The sequence below is a fragment of the Penicillium chrysogenum genome, assembly GCF_028827035.1.
Source record: "Penicillium chrysogenum strain IBT 35668 chromosome Unknown utg000002l_segment0_segment0, whole genome shotgun sequence".
NCBI lineage: Eukaryota > Fungi > Ascomycota > Eurotiomycetes > Eurotiales > Aspergillaceae > Penicillium > Penicillium chrysogenum.
Window position 1 is genome coordinate 2,529,750 of NW_026622750.1, and position 10,539 is coordinate 2,540,288.

The 10,539-nt window shown below is 47.9% G+C and overlaps 4 protein-coding genes across 4 annotated transcripts; 2 read left to right on the forward strand and 2 right to left on the reverse strand.

Annotated features, from left to right (window-relative positions):
- Nucleotides 1-294: 294 nt before the first annotated feature.
- N7489_004515 (uncharacterized protein) lies at nucleotides 295-1,671 on the reverse strand (the record flags this gene model as incomplete). Its single annotated transcript, XM_056710267.1, has 4 exons — nucleotides 295-1,069; nucleotides 1,122-1,248; nucleotides 1,306-1,447; nucleotides 1,510-1,671. 4 exons carry the CDS (start codon nucleotides 1,669-1,671, stop codon nucleotides 295-297), a joined length of 1,206 nt encoding a protein of 401 aa, XP_056568688.1.
- Nucleotides 1,672-2,976: 1,305 nt separating this feature from the next.
- N7489_004516 (cytochrome P450) lies at nucleotides 2,977-4,816 on the forward strand (the record flags this gene model as incomplete). The annotated part of the gene is made up of 5 exons (XM_056710268.1): nucleotides 2,977-3,393; nucleotides 3,442-3,544; nucleotides 3,623-3,691; nucleotides 3,751-4,332; nucleotides 4,386-4,816. The coding sequence occupies 5 exons, from the start codon at nucleotides 2,977-2,979 to the stop codon at nucleotides 4,814-4,816; spliced, it is 1,602 nt and encodes a 533-aa protein (XP_056568689.1).
- A 671-nt stretch (nucleotides 4,817-5,487) lies between these two features.
- N7489_004517 (uncharacterized protein) lies at nucleotides 5,488-9,192 on the reverse strand (the record flags this gene model as incomplete). Its single annotated transcript, XM_056710269.1, has 3 exons — nucleotides 5,488-5,571; nucleotides 5,636-8,440; nucleotides 9,139-9,192. 3 exons carry the CDS (start codon nucleotides 9,190-9,192, stop codon nucleotides 5,488-5,490), a joined length of 2,943 nt encoding a protein of 980 aa, XP_056568690.1.
- Nucleotides 9,193-9,475: 283 nt separating this feature from the next.
- Nucleotides 9,476-10,401, forward strand: N7489_004518 (uncharacterized protein; the record flags this gene model as incomplete). The annotated part of the gene is made up of 3 exons (XM_056710270.1): nucleotides 9,476-9,774; nucleotides 9,833-9,863; nucleotides 9,910-10,401. The coding sequence occupies 3 exons, from the start codon at nucleotides 9,476-9,478 to the stop codon at nucleotides 10,399-10,401; spliced, it is 822 nt and encodes a 273-aa protein (XP_056568691.1).
- Nucleotides 10,402-10,539: the final 138 nt, after the last annotated feature.

A 10,539-nucleotide genomic window follows, 5' to 3' on the forward strand; every position in this document is an offset into this window, starting at 1 on the left:
TTGGCATCCTCGGGAATTCTTGCCACTCGTTCAACCCGCCAAAAAACAGTTTGAAAGCCGCAACCGCCGGTGTCATGGAAACTGAAATCACCAACTACTTGAGTCCCAAAAGCCAATCATCCCAGGAGCTGTGTATTTGCCAAGGCCATGTGCATGATATACCTCGTGACAGCCCAGGTGTACCAGCAGATCTCATTTTACAAAGGAAATGAAAACTTCATGTCTCATCTACTAAAGGCCCATGTGCTTCGCATATGTTCAGATATGCAAAATCAAGTATATTCTTAAAGGAGGCTAACAATGTTCACACGAATGGACTGCACCCTCTATAATAACTTGTTGCTGTGCAGAAGCCCCCTCGGGTTTCCAAAACCCAGTGAGCTTCAGTCCAGCCTTGTTCAACAGAGTCTCCCACTCATTCTTGGTTCGTTCCGCCGCCGAGAAAGCAGTCATCATAGTCATATCACCAATCGCAGCCATCCATGGAATATTAGTCTCCGGCATAGCCTTCTCATGAATCAAGACCAAAGAATCCGGACCCATTGCTTCACGGATCCTCGATAGGATCTCCACAGCCTGCTTGTCTGGCCAGTCGTGGAGCACGGTGCGGAGGTAGTACGCCTTTGCGCTTTTGACAGGCTGTTCATCAAAGAAATTATGAACTTGGGTCTCGATTTCGCAGGGAATATCCGCGGTCTCAGTCACATGCGATAAATCCTGGAGAACAAGCTTTCCCTGTAAACCAGGGAACCTCTCGCGGAAGGCCTGGAGATCTTTACCCCGACCGCCTCCGACATCCACGAGAAGAACCTCGGAAGCGCTCTGCACCTGTAGCTTCTCCTCAACTGGGAAGAAATCCAGCCAACTCTTCTCGTCGCGACGGTAGGGTGAGGCCATGACCGTGTCGAAGGCGTCCTGGTAATACGGATTCGCCGCCATGTAATCGAAATATCCACGCTTGGACCCGAGTGCGAAATTGAATGGTGAGTCGTCGATATCATCTGGATTTTTCCATCCTTTCTGCTTGAAATACTCGGGAAGCTGGACAACGAAAAGGGATAGGTGAGTGCTGGATATGTTAGTTGTATGCTGACACTCACCACATAGACAAGAATACTTACAAAAATATCACTGCTGCAGACATCCAAGACGTCGAAACATAGGCTGCTGCAAATGGCGTGGATGAGAAGGTATCAGAGGTATCTTGCTTGAGAATATCCAATGGTACAAGTGACTTCATGATTCTTCCTATTTCTCGTCAATACCAGACTAGAATTTGAGTAGAGGGTAGGGACAGATATTTACCAACTAGCTTTGGATCTGCTTTGACATCTTCAGAAAGCTGGCCCACGCGCACTTTGCCATCTTCACTTTCAGAGGTACGCTTGGCGATCGCATCGAAGAGTTTAAGATCTACAGCGAGGCGAACTGTAATGGCTTGGTGGCACTTTGAAGTTCATCAGCCTAGCCCCCATCCAAGGAATCGATTCCGGGGAGGTTCAAAGTTACAGTATAAAGAAGCCTGAGTGTCTTGTCCACAGGTGATTCACATTGACTCCTCAATCGATCGCAAGCTTGAAAAAGTTGGGCTCGCTGCTGCGGATCCACAGCTTCGAGGTTGCCGGAAGAAGTGACCGAGTCAATAGACTCAATAAGCCGAGAAATGTCCATGGTCAAAATTTGGCTATAAGATGTCGGTGATTATAATAACTCTCGAGAGCCGCGCTCGTGTGATTGCCAAGAAGAGCTGTCCTAAATGAGGGAATCGACAAAAGGTTTGGAAGGGAAGGTCATGGAAAGGATCAGGCGCAAATGAAGTGAGGAGTTATCTGTCTAGTGCGACAATTGCCACGTATCTCAAGTGTCTTTGGAGCAAGCGAAAACATGTGATTAAATAGAAAAACGCCTTGTTAGGAAACATGGAATTTAGACCTTGGAAGGATAGCCTGGGAAGAAGCGGAGGCATGTACAGGGGGAGGGATCATCCCAGACCCATGATAGATCACTGAGGTGTTGTCTGTACATGCGTACTCCCCATTTTATTGAATCTGTAGATAGGTGTGATTGGATTGCCTTCCCATTGGAGCCGAGGGCCAAACTGAACCCACATCTAAAAAGCGCGATCGATGCCGTGGGCATGTGGCGAGGAATTCGATCAATCCACTGCTGAATACGCTGTTGTGGGAGCTCATACCATGAATTTTCCCGTGCTCTCTCTGCTAATTGAGTTTTCGAGCTGCAACTAAACACGCAGGCCTGTGGCCAGGCTTTCACAGTACCTGTATATATATATGTTGTACGATTGCAGTCAAACTACATAGACGGAGCGGATACCAGCCATTACCAAGGTACTATTTACCTAGGTAGTAATTCAGGCTTACTTACAATATTCCAAGGTTCAAAGTTTTGTTGCACTGTTCTATATTAAGCATTAGGATCCAAATCAAGGGCACCTGGGCAAGCATGGATGGATAGTTATGTTGTACCTAGTTTTTCTCTTCATAAGCCTATGTTGTACTTGCTCAGGCCAAGACGAGATACATTTCCCCACTAGCTTTTGGGTTTTCAAATGTGATATGTATGCGATTAAAATGTCGGTGGGACCTGCAGCGTAGTGGCTGGCTGAATGTATAGGCTACTGCAATACCAACTGTGCGAGGCTGCAGGTGTATTATGCATCCCACTTGTGTTACAGGGGTACATAAGATGCGCAGGATCGGTCATACATATGCACCTAGGTATACAGATCACAATCGCTGCTAATAGGCTAAGAGGTTAGATCTTGCATATATACTCCGCCCGTATTTTACGTATTCTAAATAGTGCTGATGGGGTGTAGTCACCTCTTCCCCTCACGCTGCCCCCCGAGCAGCATAGGTTGTCCAGGGTCTTTTCCACTGCTCAAAGATCCCACTTCATCACTGGTACTTGGGGCAAACATCCAACCAATCTCAGATTTCCAGGGATTGCTTCAAAATGTCTTTCAATCTGGAAGAGACAATTTCAAAATATCAACATTTTGAACTTAACGCACCCTATATTATTTATGGACTTGTCATCTTTGCTCTATGCTACTGGTGGAAATCTACAGAGCTAAAGAATCCGTCTGGGCTGCCAATTATCGGCAGAAGATGGTATGAGCTGGGTAATGGCAAAGCTAGCCAGCGGTTCCGGGATGACTGCCTTGGTACTGTCAGGTCCTGCCTGAAGAAGGTCAGTGATGTTCTAATTCTGATTTATTACCCTTATCTAATTCTTGAATTTGTCTTTGGGCAGTACGGAGATGCTTTCTATCTCTATACAGATTCTAGGTATCGCTTAATCCTTTCTCACAAGTATGTCGATATGATCCGCAATGAGAAGCGCCTAGATTTCATCACGGCGCTCGCAGATGTAAGGAAAGTACCCTCCCGAGGGAAACAAAGGCTGACAAGGAAATAGAAACTTGACAGTGGTGTGCACGGCTTTGAGCCAATGGCATCAATGACAAGCGACAAAAAGATCTTACACGCTGTAACGAAGCATTCACTTAATCGCTATTTGGGTGAGCCATTTCCCGCGCTGTCTTTCACATGTGATGCCTAGAATTGCCTTGGAGCAAAGTTATCTAACTTTACGAAAGGGACCTTTATTGAGCCACTTAATGAAGAATCTGACTATGCACTTCGTGAGGTCTGGACTGATAAACCTGGTACGACTCGATAACATACCATGTCGAATCTATGAGGTCGGAGCTAACAAGTTCATCAGAGCCCCAGGAGGTTATGTTGAAAGACTCCGTCTGGAAAATGTTCGCACAAATAATGTCTAGGATGTTTATCAATGACAAAGACTTTTATCGAAACCCGGAGTGGGTAAATGCGAGCTCGGAGTATGTCGAACTGTCAGCCTTGGCTGGATATGAACTTCGAGCCTTCCCAAAATGGGCAAAACGCTTCGTCGCACCCTTTCTTCCCAATTGTCGGAAGCTTCAGACCCTTCTCGAACATATCAACACTCTCCTGAAACCCTTGAAAGAAAAGCTAGACGGGCAAATTCTGGAAACTGACCCTAAGAACCCGCTAAGTTTCCTACATCAAAAGCTTGATGGTCAATTAGATGAGCTTGCGTCTATGTTAATTGCCCTCTGCCTAGTGTCATATGACGGAGGAGCCGAATTATTCACCCATGTTCTTCACTCAGTGTTCAGGAACGATCAACTAATAAGTGATCTCCGCTCTGAGATTGTGAACGTGGTTGGGAAGGAGGGTTTCAACAGGAATACCTTACAAAATCTAGTGCTCATGGACAGTGTCCTGAAGGAGACGCAGCGTATGCATCCCGAGTCCGTTCGTAAGTCTCGCTCACCTACACTCCAGAAAACCCCTGTTGACTCTATAAATTAGTTCTGTTGCAACGGATCGCTTTGGAGAAAGTCGTTTTACCCGATGGACTCATTATACCGAAAGGAACTTCAATGATGGTCTCCGGCTGCCATATGATTGACGCATCCGTTTGGCCTGAAGGTGACAAGTTCGATGGCTACCGGTTTTTCAATCTACGCCAGAAAACGGATTCTTCCGCAAGCCAGGCATCGTACAATTTTACATCAACATCTCCAGAACATTTCAGCTTCGGCCATGGATCTCAAGCATGCCCTGGGAGATTCTTTGCGTCGTATATGCAGAAGATACTTCTCTGCCACGTGATCATGAAGTACGATGTTTCGATCACTATTCCGGAGGAGGGCGCATGGTTTCAACGTGGAGTGACTCATGTGGCCCATCCAGGACTGAAGGCGCATGTCAGGCGAAGGAAGGAGGAGATCCAATTGTGAAAAAAGAAAAAAGGGTAATGGGTAAAATGTTGGATTTCTGTCATCTGTCACACACCATCTCATGTAGTTAGCTCTGTACTCTGTTCCATCCCATAGTTGACAACTATCAACACATTCAATACAAGATACATATTGTACAACCTTTATGATACCATCTACTCTACAGATTCTAACAAAAAGGTCCAGGTACACCCTGGGTCTTCGATGACCTCCTTGCCTGATTTCCCTAGCATAATTATCTGGTTATTTCGGCTTAAATTGATATGTCACGCAATCTTTTCCGCTTTCCGCTACTATTCTGCCATGAGTTGATATAAAATGTCATGAGTGCCTTCGGCACCGAACCCTCGTTTGGTAGATTGTTTGTATGGGAGCTCTCTTCCCATTACAACTCTCCTCTCTCCCTCTGCTTCTTGGCCTCTACATCGTAGAGCCCAACCGTTGTCTCTTATTTTCCATGGATGTGTGTAAGTCCCCCCAGTCTGCTGTCGCATTTACTGCCCACTGTCCATATGTGTCCACATTATCCAATGACCTATACCCTATACTCTAGTTATTGGAGCCTATGATGTATTATCTATTATCAACAAGTGAAACGCCAAGGACTTGAGCAGCCTCCTGACATTTGGAATTGATTTATTTCGAACAGCCTACTGACACGCCTCAGTGCCTCAACCTGAGCCGTTGGGCTTAGCCTCCACTTCTTGCAGCCATTTATCTATTGTCTCTTCCATCAAGCCCTTGGTCAAAATTACCTATGAATGTTTAGTAAGTCGATCAAGGGATTACAGGCAAAGGGGTAAATGACGCGAGACTCACCAGTTCTTCTGACTCTATAAGCGTGTCATGATCTGCGTCTTCCACAATGGCCCACTCGACATATTCTGGTCCAACCATTTCGTCCCAGCCACCAGCATCAAAAGATTCACGCGGGAGATGAAGCCAGTCATAGCTTATTTTCATCTTTGTGCCCGGTCCTTCTCTCTTCAAAACACGCATTGCTTCGACAACCATAGCTGCCATCCTGTCATGATCGCCATGCCCAGCCCAGATAACAAATATCCGCGGTCGGTTTGCGTTTCCCGATGTCTTGAAGGGCCGAGGCGTATATTTCATTTTCGCGTAGTAAGCTGCGACTCGATGCTTCTTCCGGAAAGCGGGAATCTCCACGTCAGGTTTGCCCTCGCGACGAATTGGGGGAAATAGGCCCATCATCTCAAACAGGTCGACGGTTGCCTCCGGGATCGTAGGAGGTGGCCGAGGCAATGCCAAGTCCAGCATGATTATCCCCAGAACCTGCTTTCCCTGTTCGTGAAGCTGGTATGCGGTCTCATATGCAGTGGCTGTTCCCATTGACCAGCCGCATAGTATATATGGCCCTTGGGGATCAATGCTGCGAATGGTGTTTGCGTAGATGGTGGCAGTTTCTTCGATCGTCCAAGAGGATTCTGACTTGGTCATGAGGAATGGAGAGCCGAAGCTGTAGACTGCACGGTCGTTGGCAAACTTGGGCAGTGTTCTGTACACGAAGGCATTCCCAGAGCCTGGAGGGGTCAGGAAAAGGGAGGGAACGCCTGGTCTCGGGGTCCCCTGGAGCAGGACTGAAAAGCATACATTGCTAGGTGCGTCTTCCATGACAGGTGTGAAATCAAGGAAGTCTGCCGTGTCTGAAATTGAACTGATCTGTTGGCAGATGGCACTGACTGTTGCCTGGGTGAAGAACAGAGATGACGGTAAAGATACTCCTGTTTCTACCTTGACGCGCTTGAGAATTGCGATAGACAAGATTGAATCGACTCCTAACTCAATCATTCGAACAGAGAGATCAATTGCATGTCCCTTCTCCTTTTCGAGGGCCATGCATAATGATTGCATCACTTGAGGACCCGAAATGGGCCCATCGATTCTGTGATTGCCCTGCGTATGCTGGCGCTCCCGGTATACTCTGACTAGAGCTTCTAGTTTGGTCTTCTCAACCTTTCCTGCCATATTCCTTGGGTACGTTTCGTGTCCTAGTGCCTGTACCGGTATCACATCTACCGGCACATAAAGTTTTCCCATCCGCGCCAAGACGGTGTCTTTAATTCCACTTGCCGTGTAGCCATCGACTTCCTGGTTCACAACGACAATAGGAACTTCACCGGCAACATTGTCCGGTGTGCGTACAATCTGAGGTTGAAGAGCGTTGATTTTGGGGACTTGACCTAGAATCGCCTCGATGGCTGATGGTTCAATGTTCTCGCCTCCGCGGATGATGGTGTCTTTGTACCTGCCAATCAGGTAGAGACGATTGTCAGTACCGATGAAGGCTTTATCGCCTGTGCGGAACCAAGGACGGCCATCCTCTCCGTCGTAGAAGTTGGTATCAGCTCCTCCAATATATCCATCAATCAGACTTGGACCTGAGAAGTGCATTTCGCCAGCCTCTCCAGCCCCAGTTGGCACCTTGCTGTCCTTGGCGTATAGACGGACAGTCATGCCCGGGAGTGGCGTGCCGATAGAAACATCTCTGTCTTTGACAATACCACTGATTTGGCTGACGACACCAGAAGAGACAAGGATACCCTCGGTCATACCGTACAGATTCTCCACCCCCGACGCACCTAAAGTGTCGAGGGCGATCCTGATGACCTCTTCGCTTGGGGGAGAACCTCCCATTACAATTCGCCGAAGGGTACTCAGCTTCCTGGATCCAAGTGATATATTGCTTAGAGCATGCAGCATGGTTGGCACCAATCCAGCGTGACTCACTTCCTCCTCCCGGATAGCCTTTATCACAGCCTCTGGAATGAATCTTGGCCCTGGGAGCACAACTGTGCCTGCGTTAAGGAAGCCGGACATGATACAAAGCCAGCCAAACCCGTGGTTATTTGGCATTGTAAACAGTACCCGATCCCCAGGCAGCATAGGAACATTGCTTTGGCGCCACCACAAGGCGGCCGCAAAGCCATACGCCGATGGCATAATGCAACCTTTCGGGAGAGATGTCGTTCCACTGGTGAAGAAGATTGTTCGATCAGAATGTTCTGAGTGGTGATCTCTGCATAGGCTTTGCTGGAAATCCGGACCTGGATTCTGCATCAACTCCTTGAAAGGCGTCCACCCATCCATCTCTCCTTCGACCAATATCCGAATGCAGTTCCACTCCGACGTCAACTCTTCAATACGCGCACACATATCAGACGTTCCGGCAATGATGCCCGAAAAGTCTGACTGGCATCCTTTGATCGCCGTCTGCAGCATGTGTCGCATCTCTCTGGCATTGCACAGACCCGTGGGGTTGATTGGGATGTAGGCGCATCCGATTTGGTACGCAGCCCAAGTGGAAATGACATATTCGGCGGTATTTGGCATAAACATAATCAATGGGTCTCCCCTCTTCAGACCTCGACTTTTTAAACCAATGACAAGTCGCTGGATAGCACGATCGAGGTCCCGGTAGGTCCATCGTAGATAGTCCGCTTCACGCTTAGCGCTGTCGATGGGCAGGCTCGGGATTCCGTAAAGAGTAGAGGCTTGCTGAGTACTGACGAGGGCCACGGCATCCGGGTATTTTGTGACGTTCCGATAAAACACCTCGTGGAGTGTTGTGTCGGAGTCTGAAAGGGGGGTCCATGCAGTTCGCTGGGGGGCATCATAGTGGGTGGTTTATTCACTATTCACAATTGACAATATGTGGGCAAACACAACAAAGGAAATTATGACTTCAGGAGCAGGAGAAACCAGAAGAAATTAAACACGAGATATATCACCCGTGTACAATGCAGACTACAATACTACACATGCCTCAGGCAACTCGGGCCTGCTCAACCCCCTCTTCCCCCGCGAAGGTATCGATGGACCACAATCTATCGATACAGCCCTAGAGACAAGCTGACCGATGTTTGCTTGCATGGTCTTATGGAGCTCTTCACGGTTATCGCTCCACTTGCCCTCTGTTACATGTGATCCAGGTCGATCGAACTATGGACCCGAATGGTAAGAGGGGTCATTTAGTGAGCGTTATCACTTTTTTGCCTCCAATGAAGCATCTCATCAACGTAAGGAGAGAGTTAATTCGAGGCAATGGATATGACAGATAGAAAGTGCTGCGTGATGGCTACTCTCGCCACCAGCTGAACTGCCGCATATGCAGCGAGACCCACTTACACAGGTGTTGAGGTACCTACATAACAACGATCTTGGCGGACAGATGTGATAAATCACCTTATGCCTACTCCGTATGGAGTACTCCGCACACGTCTGGTACTCGACTGGAACCTGCATTGTAATCCAAATTCCAAATTGACACACACGTGGCTTGCATATGTACGATCACTCACATTGCTATTCTCGGGATCCTCGGGGTTGAGACTCGAGAGGCAGTAGATCGGCATGAATGCAGCTAACTAATCGTAAAGCACAGGCCATGCATTTCCTCAAAAACGAGAGCCCTAAACCGGGTAACTGACATGTATTAGGTTTTCATTACGGTGATCAGATCGCTGGGCCTACCTTCACTGCAGATCAATACCCATAGCGGCCTTCTATGTGCTATGTTTGGCACTGGCAATTGGCGTATTATTTGGGTAGGCTAGTTACTTAACCTCAAATGAAGTGGAAATCACTGAGTTGGAAACAAGCACGCTGATTTACTCTTGCCCATAATTTCAGCTCACCATGTCCCAAACTATGGTTTCCGCTCGCCCAAAGACGACCATGATAGTGGGAGATCGATCCTTGGACGTCGCTGATCTCGAAGTCATCAAATTGGAAAGCCTTGTTGCAAAGGACCCGGTCGAGACGGCGAAACTTCTGAAGGCCGCGAATTCTCAAGGGTTCTTCTATGTCAATTTCAACGATGACCTCTCGCAGAAAATCTCAGGCTATCTCCGGACTAGTTACTTGAACTCCCATGAGTACTTCGCCAAGCCTTTAGACGAGAAGATGAAGGCGTTCAGGGAGGGTGCAAATGACGGGTATGCCAGCCTCTACTTGTGGTGCCATCCAGATTTACAGATACTCACACATCAATAGCTACAAACGCGCAGGCATTGAGTCATTCGAAGTATGTGTGTCCATCTTTTCGATATACCGTGTCTAACCACTCTTAGATCACTCGAGACGAACAGAACCGCACCAATTTACCAAGCCCCTTCGCAGAACATGCCGGAGCGACGCTAGATCTTCTCAATATCTGCGACTTCATAGTACGCACCCTTCTCCGCAGCATTTCTGATAGCCTTGCTCTTGATAAATCCGCGAGCCTGGAAAATGCCCATCGTCCCGACGGACAAAGTGACTCTGGATTAAAGTTTGTCTCTGGTCCAACCAAAGCATCCATTGCTGATGTCCCCGACACTACCCACACCGATGCTGGGTCGATCACCTTGCTCTGGTGCGAGAAATGGGCTAGTCAGATGCAGACCAAGGAGACGAAAGAGTGGTTATGGATCGACCCTAAACCTGATTGTGTCTTGGTCAACATCGCAGATTATCTACAAAGTCAGACGGGACTGCACTCCCCAGTTCATCGAGTGAGTCAGCCGTCCGATGGTGTGGAGGACCGATACTTTGTGTCATATTTCTTGAGACCGAATCATTAAGTCTACGAAATGTTTGTATGCATGGTCATATGATCCCTGCATCAGCTTCGACCACTAGTTAGCTTCTTTCTTCCACTTAGATCGTCACTATCGCTACACCTCTATGCGCATCTCTATCTACTTTCTCCATCCCCCAGT